The following is a 27,309-nucleotide window of genomic DNA, read 5'->3' as shown; positions in this document are numbered from 1 at the left end:
ACAACATGGTCTGATGTTAAAATCATAACATCAAACAATGTTTGATTCTCTTTCCAGGAAAGTTGTATTGCATCATTAGCCATGTGGAGCCATGTGGAACTGAATCATCACTGATTCCAGAGGCAACATATGAATTGATGCTCAGAAGAAAAATTTTGGATACATATGATGCAGGAAACAAGAAAGAATAAGGGCTAAGAAATATAACTAATTGTAATATGAAGAGTATAATAAAGTAATAAAAATATTCTGCTGAGATTCAGGCTAATTGTGAATTTAACTATATTGGTTTAGCTACTGGTACTGCTACTTAAGGAAAAAGAAAAAGTAGCTGTAGCATTCCAAATCATTGATAAAGCAATAAACGTACTAAAAACTTTTCTATTTATAAATAATATCAATAGTCACGATGGAATTCTCAACATCATTACAAAACAAGCAACAGTAAGCGAACATTCACTTATGGTAAAGTTAGGATGTTCTAAGTATCTTGCTATTTGCTTTGCTTCTTTTATTTTTGGCCAAGTCCACAGCATATGGAAGTTCCCAGGCCAGGGATCAAATCTGCATCCCAGCAGTGACCCAAGTCACTGCGGGGACAACACGCCACAAGAGAACTCTTGCTTCATTTATTTTTATCTTATTTAATCTTTGCTACAACTCCACAACAGAGATACAGTTATTACTCTCATTTTGCAGATGAGGACTGTAGGGAATCTGCTTAGGGTCACATATGTGCTAAGCGGCTGAACTGAAACTGAGCCTAGGCTCAACTCTTGAACCACCATGTACTTGAGTCATTTGCTTATAAAAATTTTCACCTTTTAAAGATTAAGTTTTGCTGAGTGAAAAATAAGCCCTTTACTGTTTCTATAGAACAGGAAAGGAACAGGTATTTTAAGCAGTTGGGAGAAGCTCAGGGATCATGTTAAAAATAGGCACTGGGCTCACTGCATTCTTATTTAAGGGACTGTACCATACTTAAGTGCTATTCACAAATATCACGTGAAGATATTTTACAAATATTCTCAAGTGACTTAATTTCCATACCTTCCAGACGTATTCTTCAGTATGGCAAGAGCATCTGGATAGCCATCCATGTTGTAGTCTCCAATATGAAGGGTAATTGGAATTGGTATTTCCGATGGTTGTTGTTCACGCACAAAAGGCACAAAGCCCCAGAGTGTGCCCTTATTGCTAAAATCCTGCAGGACAGGAATCCACTATGGATTAAGAGAAAAAAAGATGAGACATTACAGTTATTTTTAGAATAAAATTCACCATTTGCAAAACAAATGACCCATGAAAAGTCCTCAAGATAATTAAGCACCATCTTACTTAAGTTCTGTATCTCTACAAAACGGTGTGGTATTAAAATTTACAGTGAAAAATAGGCAACTGACAATCTGGAGTAAAAGAGTATCCTTTAAAATTTATCACTAGTCATCATTCTTTGAACTGGCACTTAGAGCCTTAGTGGGTTTTTCACAGTACCACAGATTCTTAGGATTGAACTGATATTAATAACCACATAATTGAATTGTCCATTTTAAAATCTGCGTTGAGTGGAAATATAACCTCAAGGGATATTTTTAAAATTAGAGCAAACAGCAATATTACCTAACACTGATGTCTTTTCAGAGGACTAGCTTAGGAAGAAAACGACAGCATGACAGAGTCTCCCTTGTTCTCCTCCTTTGCCTCTTACGTGCGATGATGACCTTAGTCATCAATCTCAGAGCAAAGCAGCTCTGGGTTTTCCAAACAATACTAGAACTGACAAGCTCTGCCTGCCCAGGGGAATGAGGTTTGTCACCCAAACAGAAACTTTATTTACAAAATATTTTAAATTTCTATTGAAATAAAGAGAACAGAGAGAATAGGTTCATTACAAATTTCAGCTTTTGGAAATCACTTTCTCTTCTCAATGCGCAAATCTTTACTTTTAATAACCTAATGCAAACTAAAAATCTGAAGAGTGGAAATCATCACATTAAAATTAAAGATGTGCCAATAATTAGCTAAAAGCAGGCATGCTGGCACATAACCTGGAAATGTCCAAACAGAAACAGGTGCAGCTGGTGTGAAATGGCAGGAGGCCAAACATGCCTACAGATGTTTTTTTCCTTATAAGCAGGTGACTCATTTATATGGCTCCAAGCCAAACTATATAAAAAAATAGCTTCTTGAAAAGGGTTTAGTATCCAGTGTATCCCAAACATTTTCTATGTTATCTAAAGAAAGCATAATTTGCCAAGAAAAAAGAAAAAAACAGCTTAACTGAAAACCAGCTGTTTTAAAAAAGTGGTGTGCATCTTTAATCAATTTTTCAATCTTTCTTAAAGCAAAAAAAAAAAAAACTATTGCATATCATCAAATGTCTTAAAGTTTCACGTGATTTTGAAAAAAATAACTTTTTTTGTTTTGATATGGAAGAGGATGGGGGATTTCATAAAATGTCAACTTATCACAAATTTCTGAAGGGGCTGACAATTTATTAATGAAGATAAAGTATTTCTGTTTAGGTAAATGTATTAGGGTGTAAGAAGTAAAAAGATTTTTCATTAACGTGACATCCTTAACAGTCAACAAAGAACTCTGACATTTATCTTCCCTGAGAGAGATGACTATAATTTGAAAACAGTCTTACAGCAGTCTGTCACTTGAAGACAGGCTGTAATTACTTGGTTTACTTATAGCTGTGAACCAGTGATGAGGTGTTATTTGACCTAATGTTTCCAGTGATCCAGAATTCAAAAATGAAGTTCACGATAATAAAGCTTATGGGTGTGAGTTAAATGCTTTTAGAATGCTGACTGTATGAAGATCCGTTTTCTTTAGTGTCTTAGAATGAAAGGTAGTATTTCCGACCTATAAGGTCTATAAAAATAAAAATGGTATTCTATCATTTATTACCCCAAAATAGAAAATAAAACTGATTAATTCTACCTACTATATTACTGGTTTCCTTTCAGAAGGTGCCATCAATATTGAAAACGACTCTTTTTTTTTTTTTTTTTGCCCTATTCTCAGCATGTAAAAGGCCAACAGATCATTTAGTTATAGGATGAAGGATAGGTTATCTTTACCAGAAATGATTACAATAGTACTTTTTTTCTCTTAATAAACCAATAAAAAATAGATTTAAAAGCATTTCATTCAGTTAAAATGAGGAAGTCAATTCATTTTTGGTTTCTCTTCAAATACTCAAATACTTTAAAATACTTTTTCTAACCTCTGTAGATTTTTTTCAGGAGCATAACTCTACTTACATTAACAAACAAATAGATATACCTGCTTTGTTCCAGATCTTGCTAAGTAAATGGTACTTTTCTGGCAGTTTTCATCTTCACAGCCTGGCAGTAAGTGATCCATATTTCCATCTCCATCTGCCAAAAGAAACTTTCAAGAGTCCATTAACAGCCACAAAACAGTGTTATTGTATGGCAGATTACATTTCCTATTTGTTCAAAGTCTGCATCAATCTAGATAAACTGAAGAATTTTTGCACGGTTTTACAGTGAATGTGATTCAGTTTTAAAAAGTTACACTGGCCTTGCACTGGCCTATTACCTGGGCTGTGCCTTGTTTTAAACTGCCTGCTTTTTTCTGGTTAAATATTTATCCAATGTTAGAAGAAGACCTCATTTCAGGCTTTAATGTTAAAATCATCGATGTAAAGAATGTATCTTTTGACTTATTTACATAATTATCATTGCTGACATGGAGAAAAATAAGCATGTCAACAGTAACCCATCATTACATGGCTTATTTTAAATGTCTTTACACATAATTTATCTTTACACGTACTTTCAAGTATCTTTTATGCAGCATAAATTTCGATTCAAGAGTTATAAAAAGCTTTCAGCATCCTAGATTCTAAAAAGCACCAATACAGTTTTATCAATAAAAGGCAAATGAAGGGAATACAGACGTCATTTCCAACTGACTAGGTTTTAAACAGCTGCACAATGTTCTGGAAAGACCTCCAGAGATGAGGTTACTGAGGAACCTGGAGTCATTTCCTCTAGTGCTCCCTTCTAGCTAGTGCCTCCTTCCAGATACTGATGCCCAGAGTGAAATCTTTACAGGGGCATTCACAATAACTTTTAAATTGGGGGCCTAATTTTGTGCGGCTTTACTTGCTGATTTATTTGTTATGGTTTGATATATCACTTAATGTGCGCCTGGGGTAGTAACTTTGCTTGGAAGGATATACATATAAGGATTAACAATTTAAAAAGTCCTTCCTTGCATAGGTTTACATAGTAAGAGAGACCTAACTATAGCAAGCCTATCATGTCCCCAAAAACATACTCAAAAGGAAAAAAACGAATTTTAGGCTGTGTGGGATGAAAATCTAGCCAATGGGAAGCTGGCCTCAGCAAGGAAAAGTAAAAGCATAGCCTGGTGAAAAATGAGTTTCTTTCATTTAATGTCATGGTTTAATTACTTACGACTCATGGTTAGTTAATGTTATTTGTGACAGAAAACCCTTACTTAGGGGAGTATAACAATAAATAAATTAGTTGCATTAATAATGGAAAGTATAGGAGTTCCCGTCATGGCGCAGTGGTTAACGAATCCAACTAGGAACCATGAGGTTGCGGGTTTGATCACTGGCCTTGCTCAGTGGGTTAAGGAGCCGGTGTTGCCCTGAGCTGTGGTGTTGGTCGCAGACACGGCTCGGATCCTGTGTTGCTCTGGCTCTGGCCTAGGCTGGCATCTACAACTCTGATTTGACCCCTAGCCTGGGAACCTCCATATGCCGTGGGAGCGGCCCAAGAAATGGCAAAAAGACCAAAAAAAAAAAAAAAAGGAAAGTACAGGGAATATCTGCAATGTGACAGTGTATACATTTGCACTACTGTGAAATAAGTTGAGAGAGAAAGGGATACAACTCTAGGCAGGAATATTTGGAAAGCAGAAGGCTTTCAAGGGCATAAACATATATCACAGTTAAAAAAAAAAAAAAAAAAGAGCTAGCCAAATAAGAATTGAGTGCAAAATGTGATTTATAAACTGGCTCTAATATCACAAACTTCATTAAAACCCAAGCCATTTTATTGCAATTAATGCGGAACTAATCAGAACATTATGCAGTCCCTGCCTTTCATTTTTACCCCAGTGACAAAATGCTCTGATTAGATTCTGATTTACAATTTCTTTTCCCCTATCTGCTCTTCCTTCCAAGTAGCTTCCATTTCCCACAAGCATTCTGACCATGATTTGATGGATATTTAATGCTGACAAATACCCTTGGTTAAACATATAACTAACTCAGGTTGTGACATCATAATCATGCCTTTTGGTAGGAATTATCAGTAATATTTATAGATATGGACATAGAAATCTAGAACTCTTATTAGAGAATGCACTCCTTGTGCTGTTTTTCCTATTTAGGGGAAATGACAGAATAGCTTTCTGAGACTCCAACTTCATGCTCAAAGGTCATTTTCTCTCAAAGTCAACAAACTTTTAAATCTTACATGTTTCACTTTCCTGCATTTTTAAAAAACTTTTTATTTGTAATTCAAACTTAAAATCGCAATAATAAAAATATAAAAATTCCTGTAAATGCTTTAACCAAATCAGCCTGTTGACATTTTACCCCATTAATTTGATCATTTGTGTGTTTTGTGAAATCAATTGTTTTTCTTAACCATAACTATATACATTATGGCCACTGACCCCTAAATACTTGAGTGTGTATTCCTAGGAATAGGGGTCTTCTCTTACACAACCACAGTACAACTACCAATTCACATAGATACTTTTACCTATTATACTATACCTATATCCCAATTTTGTCCATTGACCTAATAACGTCGCTTTCTAGCATTTTTGCCGCTCCAACACAGGACCCAGTCTAGGGGCAGGAATTGCATTTAGTTGTTATTTTTAGCCTCCTTTAATCTAGAATATTTCCGTAGCCTGTCTTTTACAACCTGCATAATCTTTTTTTTTTTTTAACTTCAAACTATGGGAATATTTTTTTTATTAAGTTATTATGCCTAGGAAGAAAATAGTTTCAGAAAAATAAGTTTCATAGGAATCAATAGAGGCACAAGGTTAGGAACTAGTAATAAGGAAATTCTCTGAAATATAATGTGACCATGAGTAAAGTCATGCTGTTGGAGATACCAGTCAGTGAAATTGGTACACATTCCTTAAAGAAGTCCCAGGTACTATTAACTTTGGACTGCCTTCTCCTAAGAACTTCAGTGCATTTTTTTACAGTATTTTTTTTTTTGTCTTTTTGCCATTTCTTGGGCCACTCCTGCGGCATACGAAGGTTCCCAGGCTAGGAGTCGAATCGGAGCTATAGCCACCGGCCTATGCCACAGCCAAGTAACGCGGAATCCAAGCTGCGTCTGCAACCTACACCACAGCTCATGGCAACACCGGATCCTTAACCCACTGAGCAAGGCCAGGGATCGAACCTGCAACCTCATGGTTCCTAGTTGGCTTCGTTAACCATTGAGACACCACGGGAACTCCTACAGTAATTTTTAAGGCTAAAATTCTGTTTCAAAGTTTCAACAGAAATAGTAACAGAAGGAATGACATTTTGACTAATTGATTTTGTAAACTGTAGTGTAAAATGTGTTTGGAATGGTGGACCGCTAGAGACTAAAGTGCACGCTAAACACATGTCAGTTTCCATCTCATGTTAACTTAGTCAAATTTCAAACAAAATTATCTCTAAAGCAGATAATAATAATAATAATAATAAGATAGATTTAATGATTTAAATTGATTTTCTGAAAAATTTTAATTTTAAAACCAAGAGAACACTAAAAGTTGCTTTTGTAAAAATGGATTATAATGAATTTTGGTATGATAATTTTTATGTCTTTAAGCAGAGGTAAAAGAAGAAAATACACATAAGAAAGGGTCACATTTATATTATGTTTCTGCTTAAACATTCATAACATTTTTAGTCTCCTGAAATTAACTGACCTGTGGTATTATTCAAACAAATTTCAGCTCATTGTTCTGGCCCAAGATTATCAATTTTGTAAACCACAACTTCTCCAATGCAGTAATTCTCAAAGTGTGCTTCCCAGTGTCACAGTATCAGCATCACCTGAGAACCTGTTAGAAATGTCAATTCTTATGCCCCCGTACAGATCTAATGAATAAGAACCTCTGAGCCTGGGGCACAGCAGTCTACAATTTTATAAGCCCTCTAGTTGATTTAGATGTGTGACAAAGTGTAGGAACCACTGCTCTTAAGGTCTCCCATTGACACCAGGGGTTACTATCTAATTCTGTCTAGACCATGCTCCTCCATTATCAATAAACTTCTTTTGCTGATCAAATTCCACTGTCCATTTAAAACAGTCTGCATCTGGCTCCAGCCTCTTGAGACGGAACCCAGGTCATCTTTTGCGAATATTTGTGTCCCTTGGGCAGGTCAACTCGTTATCACAATGAAACAATTACTACTATATAAAATGACTGTTTCTGGAGTTCCTGTCATGGCTCAGTGGTTAACGAATGCGACTAGGAACCGTGAGGTTGCGGGTTCGATCCCTGGCGTTGCTCAGTGGGTTAAGGATCCGGCATTGCTGTGAGCTGTGGTGTGGGTCGCAGACGCTGCTCAGATCCTGCATTGCTGTGGCTCTGGCGTAGGCCGGTGGCCGCAACTCTGATTCGACTCCTAGCCTGGGAACCTTCATATGCCATGGGAGTGGCCCAAGAAAATGGAAAAAAGACAAAAATAAATAAAATAAAATAAAATAAAATAACTGTTTCTGGTTAATGTCTCCATGAGAGTATATGGAGATTTTAATGTAATGCTAAGAAGGTAGAACCAAGATCAGTTAGATTTAGATTTTTAACCTGGCTTAACCCCTAATAGGTAATTATACATGCACTTTTGGGAAAAAATCTGAAAAATAATTATAAAAATATTGGAATTTTTTGGGGGGGACAGGTACAGCTGTTTCTATATTTTCTAGAACTGTTCAAACGGTACTGATTTTTAGAACTGTCTTCCTACTACTCGTTTCCAGCTTGCCTCCACAGTGGCAACCAGCATAGCAGTTCTTCTTGTGTATCCTTCAACACCCACACAGGCTATGCATATATCTATACATATATAATTTTGTACAAATGATATACGAAATTTTGGCACTTTGAACTTTTGAGTTAATATATTATTTTTGAGATCATTCCACACTGATAAATTTATATCTGCCTCATATACAGTACAGTATTACATTTTATGGGTATACCTTAATATAGTCAATTCCCTATTGATGTGCAAACACCTGAATTGTTTCCAATCTTTTGGTAATGCAAATACTCCAAAATGAACTTTGCACACATAATATCTCATCTTTGTGCGATTATATTTGTAGTATAAATTCCTAAAATGGAAATTACTGATTTAATGACTATATATAATTAAACTTTTTATTTTAATCTCCATAGAGTAGTCCTCACACTAGTCTCAAGAATCCTTAATACCCTTAAAAACTGGGGACCCCAACATTTGTCTATGTGGGTTATACCTATGTATACTTACCTGAAATTAAGACTAGGAAATATTTAAATATTTAAGTGAAAAGTAACATCCATAAATATATTACACATAAACAATTAACATTTCCACAAAAATAACTGCTCTCCAGAACAAAAACATCTTGCAAGAAGAATAGCATTATGTGGCCTAGTAGAGAAAAGCTGGATTTTCATACTGCTTTTGTACTCATTCTGTTGTTATTGGTTGGCAAATAAGAAAACATGTAGATGGAGGAAGTATTTTAATAGCCTTTTCAGGTAACTTTGACATTCTTCCCTGCTATAGTAAAATTCAGCAAGTGATAATTTCTTAAAGGTTAGGTGCGATGAAGAATCTGAAGCTGTTTCAACGAACTTTTCGTACTCTGTTAATTAAAATCCATTAGTTTATCTTGCACTTTGAATGGGTGTTTAACCAATGCATGACTTTGTAAAATCTTACATCAAACATTTAGAAGACACTGGTTTACTGATTTATGTAGATCATTTCAATGCTAAAACACTTCATAATATAATACAAGAAAATCCATATTTGTTAATATCACCACTAATCTCATCAAAAAAGTCTTTAGGAAGCTGTCAGCTCATGGTAACAGGTAAATTTCCAAAGTTCTAATTTTCGCTTGAAAGATCAACTTTTATCATTGGCACTTTCCCAGCAGTTGTTTTCTTCAAGTGACAAGCTCCTTTGTATATTTCAGAGAAAATGGCTGCCAAATCTCCGAGTCTGAATACCATAGTTTGTCTGTCAGTTGTTCTTTCAAGCAAAAAAATGGTGAAAATGGTGTTACATTAAAACCAAACAAAAAACCAGTTAGGGAGTTCTCGTTGTGGCTCAGGGGTAACAATCTTGACTAGTAACCATGAGAACATAGGTTCAATCCCTGGCCTTGCTCAGTGGGTTAAGGATCTGGCATTGCTATTAGCTGTGGCATAGGATGCAGATGCAGCTTGGATCTGGCTTTGCTGTGGCTGTGGTATAGGCAGGCAGCTGCAGTTCCAAATTGACCCCTAGCCTGGGAACTTCCATTTGCCACTGGATGCAGCCCTAAAAAGACAAAACAAACAAACAAACCAAAAAAACCTGTTAGTTCTGCTTGCAACTCAATTACACCAGTGTTTTCCATCAAGATAACCACCATACTCTGTGCAGAAGTGATAAATTTATGCATACTTTTTTTTTGTCTTTTGTCTTTTGTTGTTGTTGTTGTTGTTGTTGCTATTTCTTGGGCTGCTCCCGCGGCACATGGAGGTTCCCAGGCTAGGGGTCCAATCGGAGCTGCAGCCACCGGCCTACGCCAGAGCCACAGCAACGTGGGATCCGAGCCGCGTCTGCAACCTACACCACAGCTCCCGGCAACGCCGGATCCTTAACCCACTGAGCAAGGCAAGGGATCGAATGCGCAACCTCATGGTTCCTAGTCGGATTCGATAACCACTGCGCCACGACGGGAACTCCTATGCATACTTCTTATTGTCTGAGAGAGCACTAAAAAGCTGTGTACTCAGGGTTGAGATATAATAAAATTATTAATTCATTAATTAATTTTTCTTTTTTTAGGGCCACACCCGTGGCATATGGAGGTTCCAAGGCTAGGGGTCGAATCGGAGCTGTAGCTGCCAGAATACGCCACAGCCACAGCAACACTGGATCCGAGCCATGTCTGCGACCTACACCACAGCTCATGGCGACAGTGGATTGTTAACCCACTGAGCGAGGCCAGGGATCGAACCTGCAACCTCATGGTTCCTAGTCAGATTCGCTTAACCACTGTGCCACGACGGGAACTCCAGATTTAATAAAATTATTATTTTTTTGCCGCTTCAACAGAAACATTCTTAAGTGAAAGTATTTTTCTTACTCCATTTCTCTTTCTTTTTCCTCTTTATTTTAATACTGTGAGTGTACGGTGGTGAGGAATACAATGAATGACAATAAAATTTTGGGGCTACTACATTGATTTGTGCCAAATGGTAAGCAGCTTCACACACCATTGATTTTATATCATCAGAGCAATTTTCAACACTGTGTAAAACACAAATAATATCTTACTGCTCTTGCAAAGTTAGTTTTGATCTTGCGGATCCCCTGAAAGAGTTGCAGGAAAATTTCTCCCCACCCCTTGGGAGCCATACTACATTTTGAGAGTCTTTAATAGAAAGGTTGCACCAATAAACAAATTATCAAATATTTTGATTTTTGCCACTCTGATTAATGAAAATGGTGTATCACTGCAGTTTTAGTTTTCTCACTATGATGTTCGTCTTTTTTTAACTGCAGTACAGTTGATTTACAATATTATACTGGTTTCAGGTGCACAACACAGTGATTCAATATTTGTATAGGTTTTACTTCATTTGAAGTTATTAGAAAATAATGGCTCTATTTTCCTGTGCTGTATAATATATCCTTATTGCTCATTTATTTTACACATAGTAGTGTATGTCTCATAACTTTATCACGCCTCTCCCCCAAGAACAAGCCCAAAGTCATCAAAAGATCAGAGAAGAAATAAATAAAATAGAGGGAAAAAAAAAAGACCGATGAAAAGAAGAGCTGTTTTTTTTAAAGGATAAACAAAAGTGATGAACCTTTAGTCAGGCTCATCAAAAGAAAAGACAGAGGACCAAAATAAAATAAGAAATGAAAGAGGAGAAATAAAAAACTGGTAAAAGAGAGATACAAAAAAAATCATAAGAGCAATTTTCAACACTGTGTAAAACACAAATGAACTATTATATGCCAACAAATTGAAAAATCTAGAAGAAACAGACAAATTTCAGAAACATACGAACTTTTAAAACTGAATTAGGAAAAAACAGATAATCTGAACAGGCCAATCACCAGTACTGAAATATAAATTGTAATTAAAAAAGCAAACAAAAGTCCAGAACTGGATGGCTTCACCAGGGAATTCCAATAAACATATAAAGAAGATCTAATACCTATCCTTCTCAAACTATTACAAAACATTAAAGAGAATTGAACACTCCCCAATTCACTCTATGGGACCATCATTACTATGACACAAAAACCAAAGATATCACACAAAAAAATTATAGGCCAGTATCTCTGATGAATATAGATGCAAAGATACAAAGATGCTCAAGAAAATATCAAATTGAATTTAATAATATATAAAAATAACCACATACCATGATTCCTGGTACTCAAAGATAGTTCAATATTCACAAATCAGATATACTACATTAAAAAAACAGGTTAAAATTCACATGCTCATCCCAAAAGATACAGAAAAAGTACTTGACAAAATTCGACATTCACTCATGATGAAAACTCTCTTTAAAGTTGGTACAGATGGAACATATCTCAACATATTTAAGGAATTTATGACAAATGCAAAGCAAACATCAGAATCAACAGTGAACAGCTAAAAGCTTTTCCTCTAAAATCAGGAAGACAAGATGCTCACTCTTTCCACTTCTGTTTAACATAGTTTTGGTCCTAGCTACAGCAGTCAAATAAAAGAAATATAAGACATCCAAATTGGAAGGGAATAAGTAAAGCTGTCACTATTCACAGATGACATGATACTATGTATAACCCTAAAGTCTCCACCAAAAAACTATTAGAATAAAAAATCAGTTCAGTAAAGTTGGAGAATACAAAATTAATATATAGAAACATTTTGCTTTTCTATAATACTAATAATGAACTATCGAAAGGAGAAGTTAAGAAAACATTTCCATTTACAGTCACATCAAAATGAATAAAAACCTGGGGATAAAATTAGCCAAAGATAAAAGACCTATACTTTGAAAACTATAAAATATTCATGAGTGTTGGCGATTAAGATGGAGGAATAGAAGGACTGGAGCTCAACTTCTCTAATAAAAACAACAAAATTACAACCAAATGCTGAGAAACCTTCAACCAAATGGACTGGAAACTTTGAAAAAGATATCTTACTCCAGAAGACAAGAGGTAGGAGGGGCAAAGTTCTCAGGAATATTCATCAGTATGCACTTCTCTGGAGGTGGCCATTTTGGGGAGATATGGCCCCACCCATCAGTACTGAGAAGCTCCAGGGCAAACAATAATCTAGGGATCACAACACCACCCCTCAGTAAACAGACTGCCTAAAGACCCCCCAGGCACTCAACCATCTCTGATCTCACCCAGAAACAAAGCCACAACCACCAGAGGGATAGAAAGCAGCCCCACCTACCAGTGGGCAGGCACCAGTCCCTCCCATCAGGAAGCCTACAGCAAGCCCCAGTACCAACTTGAGCCACAAGGGGGGCAGACTTCAGAACTAAGACAGGCAACAACTCTACTGTCTGCAAAAAGGACACCACACCAAAAACCTATAAAAAGGAAAAGGCAGAGGACTATAACTCAGCTAAGGAAGAAAGAAAAACCCCAGAAAAACAGCTAAGTGATCTGGAGATGATCAACTTCCAGGAAAAATACTTTAGAGTGATAATGCTGAAGATGATGCAAGACACTGGAAATAAACTGGAGGCAAAGATTGATAATTTACAGGAAACAAAGAGCAAAGAAATACAAGATTTAAAACTTAAACAGGCAGAGATGCAAAATACAATAACTGAAATAAAAAATTCACTAGAAGCTACCAACAGCAGAATACAGGAGGCAGAAGAACAAATAAGCGAGGTGGAGGATAGACTAATGGAAACCACTGATGTGGAACAGAAAAGAGAAAAAAGATTGAAAACAAATGAAGAGAGTCTCAGAGAACTCTGGGACAACATGAAACACACCAACATCCATATTAAAGGGGTGCCAGAAGGAGAAGAGAGAAAGGGACAGAAAAAATATTTGAAGAGTTAATAGCTGAAAACTTCCCTAACATGGGAAAGGAACCACTCACTCAAATTAAGGAAGTGTAATGAGTATCATATAAAATAAGCCCAAGGAGGAACACCCCGAAACACATATTAATCAAACTGACCAAAATTAAAGACAAAGAAAACTATAAAACTTTCATGAAGGAATCTGAAAATGTTGTAAAGAAATGGTCCTATGTACTTGGATTGGAAGAATTAATACTGTGAAGAAGTCCATACTACCGAAAGCAATCTACAGATTTAATGTAATCCCTAGCAAAATACCCACGACATTTTTCAAAAAGGAAGAAGAAATAATTCTAAAGTTCATATGGAATCACAAAAGATCCAACATTACCAAAGCAGTCTTGAGAAAAAAGAAGAAAGCTATAGGTATTATGTTCCCTGACTTCAGATTATACTAAAAAGCTACAGTAATCAAAACAACATGGTATTGTAGAAAAACAGAAAGAGAGATCAATGGAATAGAACAGAGAGCCTGAAATAAACCACACACCTACAAAGGATGTAAGAATATACAATGGAGAAAAGATGGGTTCAGCAGTAAGTGGTGCTGGGAAAACTGGACAGCTACATGTAAAAGAACAAGATTAGAACATTTCCTCACATCATTTATACAAAAAAACTAAAAAAAAAAAAAATGGATTAAAGACCTAAATTAAACCTGAAACTATAAAACTCCTGACAGAACACTTTTTGGCTTTTTTTTTCCTGTTGAGAATTTGTAGGAATATTTTGCACATTAAGAAAATTACTATTTCATCTGTGGTTTATTAGTATTTTCCTTTATAGCTTCTAGGTGTTGCTAACAACTTATAAAATAAAGGCTTTTTCAAATCACAATACTTAGGTACATTATTTTTACTTTAAATTCTTAGATTCACCTGGAAATTATTCTACCACAAGTTATGGTAACCATGAGTTATGACCGTACGGCACTTTTTTTTAAATTTTACTGATGAATGTATTGTTATCTCACACCACTTACTGAGTGATCCATTGTTTTCACAAAGAAACTCAACATCTCTTGCATTATTTACCTTTTTCTGTAAAATGGAATGTAATTTGGCTACAGAAAGGCGTCATTGTGAGAATTAAAAGTGGGAAAAATAACTAGGGAAAATGACAGAGCAAATAAACATCATAAAGGTGTACATTATCCCTATATATCCTTTCTTTTTTTTCTTTTTTTTGTCTTTTTGCCATTTCTTGGGCCGCTCCCGCAGCATATGGAGGTTCCCAGGCTAGGGGTCTAATCGGAGCTGTAGCTGCCAGCCTACACCAGAGCCACAGCAATGCGGGATCCGAGCTGCGTCTGCAACCTACACCACAGCTCATGGCAACGCCGGATCGTTAACCCACTGAGCAGGGCCAGGGATCGAACCCGCAACCTCATGGTTCCTAGTCAGATTCGTTAACCACTGTGCCACGACGTGAACTCCATATCGTTTCTATTACTGTGGTATGCTGTGTGTACATAAGACAGTGGTATACTCTGTTAAGGTGGGCAACAGAGTAAAAACTGTAAAATTCCTAAAAGAATAGAGTGCTTTTACTTCAGAGTTCTCACTTCCAAGACTCACTGTAGTGCTTCCAGTAGGAAATACTGAAACATTTAATCATGAAAAATGAAAGCAATTTAAGATTTGACAAATGTTACTCCATAGATGGGGAAAAAAACTCTAAATAGAATGGCTAAATATTTTGATCTATAACCTAGAACTCCGAGTTCAAAAACAAAAATAAATCAATGATTTCTGAAATCAGAGTAGAACACGTCATGACAGCTCAAATAATAAGTCAAAATGACTCTTTCTACCATCTGGAAAATTTACTCATGGATGGCTAGAGAATATATAAGATATAAATACTCCAAGCCACGAACTAATTAATTGTACAAGTTTCTCAACAGAACGCAAGGCTTTCTTGGGAATTCTCTTGTGGTGCAGCGGGTTAGGGATCCAGTATTGTCACTGCACTGGATTGGGTTGCTGCTGGGGCATGGTTTTGATCCTTGGCCTGGTAATTTTATATGCTGAGGGCGCAGTGCACCTCACCCCCCAGAGAATTCTTTTTTTTTGTTTTGTTTTGTTTGTCTTTAACATGTGGGGGGACCCAATGCTGAAACACTTTAAATGAAGTTTCTAAAACTGCATTTCTTGCTAAATTGGACCCAAAATACAGATACAGGTATTAGTTTTCCCATTATATTTATCAAGAAACATGGGATATATGGCGGATAATATATTCATATATTCTACACTTTTATTATTAATATAAAGCTGGAAACATACATACTAAAATAAAAACATTTCCTTTTAATTCCCATTATAAGATAATATACATCACTTTATATTTTTCAGACGAACACACAACTAATGTATTGGCATGGAAATATACTGAATATGATACAAAAACTCTTACATTATAATATCTAGATTAGATATTTTAGGGAAATAAAACTCAGAATTTTAAAATAAGTGATAAGTAATATAAAAAATAGGGGACATAAACAACTATATGCCAACAAATTTGACAATCTGGAAGAAATGGACAATTTTCTAGAATCTTACAACCTGACGAAACTGAATCAAGAGGAAACAGACCAACTGAACAGACCGATCACTAGAAATGAAATGGAAGAGGTCATAAAAACACTCCCTACAAATAAAACTCCAGGACCAGATGGCTTCACAGGCGAATTCTATCAAACATATAAAGAGGAACTGGTGCCCATTCTCCTTAAACTCTTTCAAAAGGTTGAAGAAGAAGGAATACTCCCAAAGACATTCTATGATGCCACCATCACCCTCATTCCAAAACCAGACAGAGATACCACCAAAAAAGAAAACTATCGGCCAATATCGTTGATGAATATAGATGCAAAAATTCTCAACAAAATCTTAGCCAACCGAATCCAACAACATATCAAAAAGATCATACACCATGACCAGGTAGGGTTCATCCCAGGTGCACAAGGATGGTTCAACATACGCAAATCAATCAGCATCATACACCACATTAACAAAAGAAAAGTCAAAAATCATATGATCATCTCAATAGACGCAGAAAAAACATTTGACAAAGTCCAACATCCATTCATGATCAAGACCCTCGCCAAAGTGGGTATAGAGCGAACATTCCTTAATATAATCAAAGCCACTTAATGATAAACCCACAGCAAATATAATACTTAATGGGGAAAAACTGAAAGCCTTCTCACTCAAATCTAGAACAAGACAGGGATGCCCACTCTCACCACTGCTCTTCAACATAGTTTTGGAAGTCCTAGCCACAGCAACTAGACAAACAAAAGAAATAAAAGGCATCCTTATAGGAAGAGAAGAGATCAAACTGTCACTGTATGCAGACGACATGATACTATACATAGAAAACCCTAAGGACTCAACCCAAAAACTACTTGAACTGATTAATAAATTCAGCAAAGTAGCAGGATATAAGATTAACATTCAGAAGTCAGTCGCATTTCTGTATACCAGCAATGAAATATTAGAAAAGGAATACAAAAATACGATACCTTTTAAAATTGTACCTCACAAAATCAAATACCTCGGAATACACCTGACCAAGGAGGTAAAGGACCTATATGCCGAGAACTATAAAACTTTAATCAAAGAAATCAAAGAAGATGTAAAGAAATGGAAAGATATTCCATGATCATGGATTGGAAAAATCAATATTGTAAAAATGGCCATACTACCCAAAGCAATCTACAGATTCAATGCAATCCCTATCAAATTACCCATGACATTTTTCACAGAACTAGAACAAACAATCCAAAAATTTATATGGAACCACAAAAGACCCAGAATCACCAAAGCAATTCTGAGAAACAAAAACCAAGCAGGAGGCATAACTCTCCCAGACTTCAAGAAATACTACAAAGCCACAGTAATCAAGACAGTGTGGTACTGGTATCAAAACAGACAGACAGACCAATGGAACAGAATAGAGAACCCGGAAATAAACCCTGACACCTATGGTCAATTAATCTTTGACAAGGGAGGCAAGAACATAAAATGGGAAAAAGAAAGTCTTCAGCAAGCATTGCTGGGAAACCTGGACAGCTGTATGGAAAGCAATGAAATTGGAACACACCTTCACACCATGCACAACAATAAACTCCAAATGGCTGAAAGACTTAAATATAAGACAGGACACCATCAAACTCCTAGAAGAGAACATAGGCAAAACACTCTGACATCCACATCATGAATATTTTCTCAGGTCAGTCTCCCAAAGCAATAGAAATAAGAGCAAAAATAAACCAATGGGACCCAATCAAACTGAAAAGCTTTTGCACAGCAAAGGAAACCCAAAAGAAAACAAAAAGACAACTTACAGAATGGGAGAAAATAGTGTCAAATGATGCAATGGACAAGGGCTTAATCTCTAGAATATGTAAGCAACTTATACAACCCAACAGCAAAAAAGCCAATCAACCAATGGAAAAATGGACAAAAGACCTGAATAGACTGTTCTCCAAGAAGGATATACAGATGGCCAGCAAACACATGAAAAAATGCTCAACATTGCTGATTATAAGAGAAATGCAAATCAAAACTACCATGAGATACCACCTCACACCAGTCAGAATGGCCGTCATTAAGAAGTCCACAAATAACAAGTGCTGGAGGGGCTGTGGAGAAAAGGGAACCCTCCTGCACTGCTGGTGGGAATGTAAACTGGTACAGCCACTATGGAGAACAGTTTGGAGATACCTTAGAAATCTATACATAGAACTTCCATATGACCCTGCAATCCCACTCTTGGCCATCTATCCGGACAAAACTACTTAAAAGAGACACATGCACCCGCATGTTCATTGTAGCCCTATTCACAATAGCCAGGACATGGAAACAACCCAAATGTCCATCAACAGATGATTGGATTCGGAAGAAGTGGTATATATACACAATGGAATACTACTCAGCCATAAAAAAGAATGACATAATGCCATTTGCAGCAACATGGATGGAACTAGAGAATCTCCTACTGAGTGAAATGAGCCAGAAAGACAAAGACAAATACCATATGATATCACTTATAACTGGAATCTAATATCCAGCACAAATGAACATCTCCTCAGAAAAGAAAATCATGGACTTGGAAAATAGACTTGTGGCTGCCTGATGGGAGAGGGAGGGAGTGGGAGGGATCGGGAGCTTGGGCTTATCAGACACAACTTAGAATAGATTTACAAGGAAATCCTGCTGAGTAGCATTGAGAACTGTGTTTAGATACTCATACTGCAACAGAACAAAAGGTGGGGGAAAAATGTATACATGTAAGGATGGCTTGATCCCCTTGCTGTACAGTTGGAAAAAAAATAAATTAATAAAAAAAATAGGGGACATGCATGGAAATATTTAATTTTTTTTTTAAAAAATGTTCATGACAATAAGAAACAGGTGTTATAAAACACACTTAAGAAAAGAACACACTGAATTTGCTTTAACGTTAAGTCGACACTGAGTAGCTGGTCATGAAACAGGACTTCTATGATGACTTCTTTTTCTCTTGTCAATTCTATTTATTATTCTTATTTAAATGATAACATATATTTCCTTGTCATTTCAGTACCTAAATATCTATCAGGTTTCAACAATGTCTCCAGAATACTTATCTACTGATGCTTTTCTGTTTTGCTGAATATACTGATTCTTCAACTACTACAATTTAATAATTTTTTTTGGCTAATTGAGTATAAAGCTAACTAATGACCTATTCAACTTCCTGTTGTGAGTTTCCCCTGCTCTATTATGTAAATAGAGGTAAAAGCCAACTGTTTTGGTGAATGGGTAAGTAATGGGGTGAAGTGCCTCAAATTAGCCCAGGCATCAGTGGGTACATGATGGTAGAAATGTCTCTTAAACATTCTATATGGCAACTGTCTTATTTATTTTACTTTCAGAAGCTGGGAAGAGGGTGAAGAGAATTGGATTAGATTATTATAACTGAATCTATTATGAATATTACTTAATATTAATTATAAAATGTGCTCTAAACTTAGAATTCTTTTAAGCTTTCCTTATCAAAAGTTCCTTCCTTTATTTTTTTTCAAAGTATCGCTGATTTACAATGTGTGTTAGTTTCTGGTGTACAGCAAAGTGATTCTGTTTTTATACACACACACACACACACACACGTACACATATATATTCTTTGCATTTTTTCCATTATAGATTATTATGAGATATCAAATACAGTTCCCTGTGCTACACAAAAGGATCTTGTTCTTTATTTATACAAATTGGTGTGTATCTGTTAAGCCTGAGCTCTTAATTTATCCCTCTTCCTCTTCCACCTAGTAAATGTAAATTTGTTTTCTAAGTCTATAAATCTAACGAACACTGTTTATTTACCTACACAAGGATATAGTATAATTTTTCTATAATATTCATGTATCATATAAAGTGAATAATATTCCTATTAATGCTTTAAAACTTTTGAATATATCTTTAAAAACCAAACCATATATTATTTAACACCATGTTGGTAAAACAGCATAAAAAGACTTAAGTCTATTCTAGGTGTTCAACTGATGAGCTTACTTTAAATATCCTCCTTATTTTCCACAGTTGAGTAATATTTAAAGAACATTCTTTGTCTATTTACTGCTGAGTCCTCTCATGGAATTGTGTGTGAAGACCTTTTAAGATTTGCTCTTTTTATTTGTCTTTCTAGGGTTACACCAGTGGCATATGGAAGTTCCCAGGCTAGAGGATGAATCGTAGCTTTAGCTGCTGGCCTATGCCACAGCCACAGCCACGCCAGATCCGAGCTGCATCTGCGATGTACACTGCAACTCCTAGCAACGCTGGATCCTTAACCCATTGATCAAAGCTAGGGATTGAATCTGCGTCCTCATGGATGTAGTCAGATCTGTTTCTGCTGAGCCACATGGGAACTCCAGATTTCTCATTTAAATAGAAAACATTAGTTTTTTCTTTCAATGGTCTTTAATCCTACTATTAAAGTAACCAATTAAGACAAACTGCCAGCTAAGTCAAACCTACTATCTGAATTTCAAAAATAGACACGAAGCTGAAACAAAAACCTATTTTTTTGCTATATATATATATATATATATATATATATATTTATAATTTATTTTTTGTCTTTTTGTCCTTTTTAGGGCCACTCCCATGGCATATGGAGGTTCCCAGGCTAGTGGTCCAATCGGAGCTGTAGCAGCCAGCCTATGCCAGAGCCACAGCAATGCAGCATCCAAGCCGCATTTGTGACCTACACCACAGCTCATGGCAACGCCGGATCCTTAACCCACTGAGCAAGGCCAGGGATCGAACCTGCAACCTCATGGTTCCTCGTCGGATTCGTTAACCACTGAGCCATGATGGGAACTCCTTGCTTTATATATTTATTAACGTTTGCCCCATGTATTAGGGAAAAGCACTGCTAGTCTCTTTCTGTTGATACAATTTTGCATCTAAAATGAGGACTTAACATCAAAAAACAGAAATGTATTTTAACATGAAAATCCACACTTAAGTAAAAAGTGCAGCAAAATGGCTCAAACTCTTATTTTGATAAGAATAAGGAAGATAAATTATTAGAGATATGCAAATAAAAACAACAATGAGGTACCACCTTACACAAGTCAGAAATGGCCACCATTAAAGTCTACAAATAAATAATGAATACTGGAGAAGTTGTAGAGAAAAAGGAATCTTCCTACACTGTGGTGGGAATGTAAATTGGTGAGGCCACTATGAAGAACAGCATACAGGTTTCTCAAGAAACCAAAAACAGAGTTGCCATATGATTCTACAATCCCCCTCTTGAGCACATATCTGGACAAAACTATGATTCAAAAAGATACATGCACCCCTATGTTCATATTATTTATAATAGCCCAAACAGAGAAACATCCTAAATATCCATTACTAGATGAATGCATAACGAAAAAGTGGTACACACACAGAGGAATATTACACAGTCATAAAAGTAAGTAGATAATGTCATTTGTAGCTATATGGATGGACTTAGAGATGATCATACTAAGAGAAGTAAGTCAGAAAGAGAAACACAAATACCATATGATAGTATATGTGGAATCTAAAATATGACACAAATGGTCTTATCTATGAAACAGAAAGAGACTCACAGACATAAGAGAATAGGCTGCTGGTGTTTGTTAGGTGGGGGGGTTGGATTAGAAGTTTGGGACTAGCAGATGCAAACTACTATATGCAGAATGGATACATAAGGTCCTACTGAATAGCACAGGAAACTATTTTCAGTATCCTGTAATAAAGCACAGTGGAAAAGATGTAAAAAAATAAAAAAGAAGAAAAAAAAAGGAGAAAAAAGAATAAGGAAGCAGAAGATGACAGTACAAATAAAATTAATTTATTTAAGAATAGAATTTTTATACTTAAAACCCTATTTAAATGCTAACAACATAGTATTTTAAATTTGCGCAGATATCAAAATCATAATGCACATGATGAAACCTGTCCCAAAGAATTCTCAGAATATGTAAACATGTTTGGAGGTAGTAGAAAGGACAATAGATTAGGAATGGGAAAGATTTTGCTTTTAAGACTGTTCAGTTACTAAGATGCTTGGCCAATTTACTTTTTCCATTTATAAAATGAATAGATTCCACATACTACATTATAAAACACTAACAAGAGATTACTTCCATTAAGGCCAGAGTTTAGTTTTTAAGAGCGTGGGGTTACGTAAGAAGGACCTTACGTATTAGAAGGACCTTGGTTCAGATCTCAGCTATCGCTTTAGAGCATGTGACTGTGGGCAAGTTACTGTTTCTTAGCCTTAGTTTCTTTACCAGTAAAAATGTACATAGTATCCTAATATTTTCTTGTACATATTAAATGTGATAATGATATTAGTAAGAATTGAGTGTTTATTATGTTCAAAACACTGTTTTAAGCTTTATACTTGTATTATATCCTCTAAACTTCATAAATTCCTACTGTATTATTATCCTATACTATTTCCCACATTTTACAGAAGAAACAGGTACCAAGAGGTTAAGTAACTTACCTATAATTGCTGAGTTAGTAAGAGGCAGAGCCAGAATACACCTGAAGCAGTCTGACTCCAGGGCCTATATTCTTAGCCACTGCCCTGTGCATAGCACTTGGCACAGGCAGGCTTAAAAAATGGTAGTTATTATTAGGAATGATGACTACTAGAAGGTATTTAATGTTGATACTACAATGTCAAGAGAGCTGCCTTTACATAAGCCAAGAATCATTATTCCAATAAAAGCAGGGAAGAGTTATGGCCATTTAGATTCTTCTGAAGTGCATGAATAAGCATTGTTACCTTCAAAGAGGGTAAAAACTGGCACCCATTAAAATGGACATTGATAATACCACTAATTATGGTTATCCTACAATTTCTGCCTGTACTCACCTTTCATTGAACTATGTATCTTTGGGAGATTCATTTTTAAGATCCTCTCAAAACTGGCAATATCTTAAACATTTATTTTTGCCTTTTTTTTTCTATTTCTTGGGCCACTCCCGCGGCATATGGAGGTTCCCAGGTTAGGGATTGAATCGGAGCTGTAGCCACTGGCCTACGCCAGAGCCACAGCAACGCGGGATCCGAGCTGCGTCTGCAACCTACACCACAGCTCACGGCAACGCCGGATCGTTAACCCACTGAGCAAGGGCAGGGACCGAACCCGCAACCTCATGGTTCCTAGTCGGATTCGTTAACCACTGCACCACGACGGGAACTCCTAAATAAACATTTAAAATAAAAATCATTTTTAAATGATTTTAAAATCATTAAAAAGGACAAATTTCACAAACATATACACTAATCTGAAATATTCTTTTGAAAAATACATACTCTAGTCATTATAAGTGATATTTCCATGTAAAGAGTATTTCACAAAATTTTAGTCATTTAGTTGTACAATTAATGAGCTAATTAGCACCTTTTCCCTCAGAAGATAGAGATCCTTAATTTCCTTCACAACTATTTATAATTTCCATTGATGGTCATAATTTATTTGTATGATATAATGTTAAGTTGGTTTCAATTCAAGTTATAGTATTAATACTAGATTCTTAAATGTAATCCCCATTGTAACATAAACACAAAATCTACAAAATACATGCAGAAGTGAATAAGAAGGAAAGCAAAATAGTTCACCACAAGTTAAGTAAACACAAAAGAGAGAAATGAGGACATTTGTTCATGGATTAAAAATCTCCAGTTAAAACGTAGAGATTGGAAGAATGGATTTAAAAAGAGGTCTAACTATATGCTATCTACAAGAGACACAATGTATATCCAAAGCCACAAATAGATTTAAACTGAAAGAACTGAAAAAGATACTCTATGGAAATAGTAGCCAAAGTAAGCTGGGGAGGCTATGTTAGTATCAGAGGAAATATACTTTAAGTAAAAAAACTTTTGCAAGAGACAAAAGAAGAAAAAAAGATATTATAAATTGACAAAAAGGTTAACTCATCAAGGAGCTGTAACAAATGTAAGCATATATACACAGAAAAGTGTCCCAAAGTATATGAAGCAATCAGTGATAGAATTGAAAGGAGAAAAAGAGATCTGTAATAATAGCTGGAAACTTCAAACACAACTTGTAGTAATTCAAAACATCTAGACAGAAGATTAAAAAGAAAACAAAGTACTTAAACAACACTAAAAAGCCAACTAGAACTAATAGGCATGTATAAAACACTGACCAACGCTAGTGGTATATACATGTCCTAAAATATACATGGAATAGTCTCCAGGGTTGATCATATGTTAGGCTACAAAACAAATCTCAGTAAATTTAAAAAGACTGAAATCATACAGAGTATCTCCCTTAACTATAGTGGAATGAAACTAGAAATCAATACCAGAAGGAAACAGAAATAGTCGGAAATGATAATAACAATAACAACTGACCTAAATACAAAAAACTATTAAACTCTTAGTTAGAAAACATAAGGGAAAATCTTTATGACCTTGGATTTGGTAACAGATTTTAATATGACAATAAAACCAAAAGGAAGAAAAGAAAAAGATAAATTGGAGTTTATCAAAATTATATATTTTATGCATCAAAGGGCATTATTAAGTGAAAAGTCAACCCATAAAAGGAGAGAAAATATCTGAAAATCATATGTATTTAAATGTACATGTTTTAATATCCATACAAAAGTTTTACATCCTGACTATATAATGAATTCCAACAATTTAATAATAAAAAGGGAGAAATCCCAATTAAAAAATGAGCAAAGGACTTGAACAGACATTTATCCAAAGTAGGCATACAAATGGCCTAGAAGCATAAAAAGATGGTCAACATCATTAGTCATTAGAGAAAAACAAATGAAAACCACAATGACATACTACTTTACATCACCTAGGAAGGAAAGAGCAGTAGTAATAATAGAATGTTGGAGATGATGCGAAGAAATTGGAAGCTTGGTGCACTGCGGATAGGAATGTAAAATGGTACTGTTGGTATGGAAGCTTTTGGGAGTCAAAAAGTGACTCAAACAGAAAAAAGGCTGGGGGAAAAATGTAATTGTAATGTATACATGTAAGGATAACCTGACCCCCTTGCTGTAGAGTGGGAAAAAAAAAATAATAATAATATACAAAAAAAAAGTGACTCAGCAATTCCACTTCCAGGTATACACTTAAAAGAATGGAAAGCAGGGACTCGAAATAGATACTTGTACACCAGTCTTCATTTTGGTATTATTCATGAAAGCTAAAAGGTGAAAAGAACTCGAGTTTCTCAACATATGAATGGATAACTGAAAAGGAAATGAATTTATTTTGGTGCTTGCTATAACCTGGATGAACCCTGAAAACATTATGTTAAGTGAAGTAAACAAGACACAAAAAGACATACATTGTATGATTCCACTTACTCGAGTGTCTAGTGTAGACAAATTCATTGAGACAGAAAGTAGATTAGAGGTTATCAAGATCTGGGAGAAGGGAGCAATGAGGAATAATTGCTTGATAACTATAGAGTTTCTGTTTGGGATAAATAAAGAGTTTTGCAAATAGTTAGTGGATATGGTTGTCGAAGAGTGAGAATATAATTTATGCCACTGAACTGTACATTTTAAAATGGCTAACGGGGTAAACTATATGTTTATATATATTTTAACCAAAATTTAAAAAAAGTATTTATAGTATTTGTCTGGGGCTGGGTTGTCTAGGAGAACACATAGTGGCATAAGGGAATTTTATGGATTAATAAAAATATTCTAAAATTGGGACTGTTGTCATGGTTACACAACTTTACCACAGTCTATTAAAGCTCAGTGAACTCTACACTTAAGATAGGAGACTCTCATGATATGTACATTAAACCTCAGTAAAACAGTTAAAAATTTAAAAATCCTTAATTTAAAATATTTATTTAAGTGGGCTCCCTCCAAAGGAATTATTCATTAATATTTACTATGTGCCAACCAATATTCTAGACATTGAAATATAAATATGAAAAGTCATGCTCTCTGTCTCCAAGGAACTCCTAAATCAGTGAGAGAAACAGAAGTAAAAAATATATATATATAATTGCAACAGAGTACGACAAGTGCTAAAATAGAGTAGGTATAGCAAGAGCAAAAAGGAATTAGCAAGTCACTCTAACCTGAAACTCCACCTGACATAATCATCTAATTAATCAAGTAAGCAGTTTATTTATCTATCCAGCAAACACTTCCACAGAGCCTACTATGTGTTAGGTACTGTGGTTAGTGTTTTAAAAAACAGGAGTTCCCGTTGTGGCTCTGTAGCAACGAACCTGACGAACCATGAGGATGCAGGTTCAATCCCTGGCCTCACTCAGTGGGTTAAGGATCTGGCGTTGCCATGAGTTGCAGTGCAGGTTGCAGACGTGGCTTGGATCCTGCGTTGCTGTGGCTGTGGTGTAGGTTGGCAGCTGACGCCTAGCCTGGGAACTTCCATACGCTGTATGAGCAGCCCATAAAGCAAAAACAAAACAAACCCAAAAAACACTCTTAATTACAATCTGAATGATGGTACGGGATTAGGTGGGTGAAAAGAAAGAGGTGAAAGGGGATTCCTGGCAAAGGAAATTCCACATATTAAAGCCTGGAAGTGAAATAGAAAAAGGAGTATATTTAGGGAATTGTATTAGATCAGTGTATCTGTGAAGTCTTGTTATTAGGGAAGAGAAGCCAGATCTAAAAGAGCCTGGTGTACCAGAGCAAAGATTGGACCTGATCATAAGGACACAAGGAGCTAGCAAAGATTTTAATATTTCAGATTCATTTTGTGTAGAAGCAGCCCTACAGAATGACAAACGGTTTGGAGAGGCATAAGAACGGAGTCAGAGGATCAGTAATCTTTCAATAAGCTGGGAGAGAGATGAGTTAAATATCTATGGAAAAGGACAGTTTTAAGAGATATAAAGGTTAAGACTCCCTGGGTTTTAGTGGTTGAGGAATACAGAGCAGTGAAGAGGAAGAAGAATTTTAGGCAGATGTTCTGAGAGCAGCATAGGGGAAAGAAGAAAGGCTGTAAAGAAGGATTCTGAACTACTCTCTCGTACCTTTTGAAGAATATATTGAATAAAGAGGACATTAAATTATAAGCATATGGTATAAAATATTATATTTGCAGCTTACGTTTACTCAACATGTAGTATGAGCAAGGCCCTAAAGCACTTATAATACCACTTTATATTATGTTTACCATAATTTATTTATAACACCATATTATAAATGAAGCCACAGTTAAAGAATTTTAGGAGTTCATTTGTGGCTCAGCAGGTTAAGGATCTGGCATGGTCACTGTTGCAGCTTGGGTTGCTGCTATGGCTTGGGTTTGATCCCTGGCCTGGAAACTTCCACATGGCACAGGCGCAGCCAAATGAGAAAAAGAATTTGAATGACTTACCCAGAATCAAAATTTGAATAT

General features: G+C 35.7%; 1 protein-coding gene across 1 annotated transcript in view; it reads right to left on the bottom strand.

Annotated features, from left to right (window-relative positions):
* ITFG1 (integrin alpha FG-GAP repeat containing 1) overlaps positions 1-27,309 on the bottom strand; it is a 224,048-nt gene that overhangs the window by 111,953 nt on the left and 84,786 nt on the right. Inside the window, exons 9-10 of the mRNA XM_047789955.1 lie at positions 3,295-3,389; positions 1,051-1,223 (exon numbers count right to left, since the gene is read on the bottom strand). Coding sequence (XP_047645911.1) covers positions 1,051-1,223; positions 3,295-3,389 — 268 coding nt within the window. The remainder of the gene's footprint in view (positions 1-1,050; positions 1,224-3,294; positions 3,390-27,309) is intronic.

The sequence above is a fragment of the Phacochoerus africanus genome, chromosome 8 (assembly GCF_016906955.1).
Source record: "Phacochoerus africanus isolate WHEZ1 chromosome 8, ROS_Pafr_v1, whole genome shotgun sequence".
Classification (NCBI taxonomy): domain Eukaryota; kingdom Metazoa; phylum Chordata; class Mammalia; order Artiodactyla; family Suidae; genus Phacochoerus; species Phacochoerus africanus.
The sequence above is the reverse complement of the archived record's forward strand: the minus strand, read 5'-3'. Positions and strand labels throughout refer to the sequence as shown.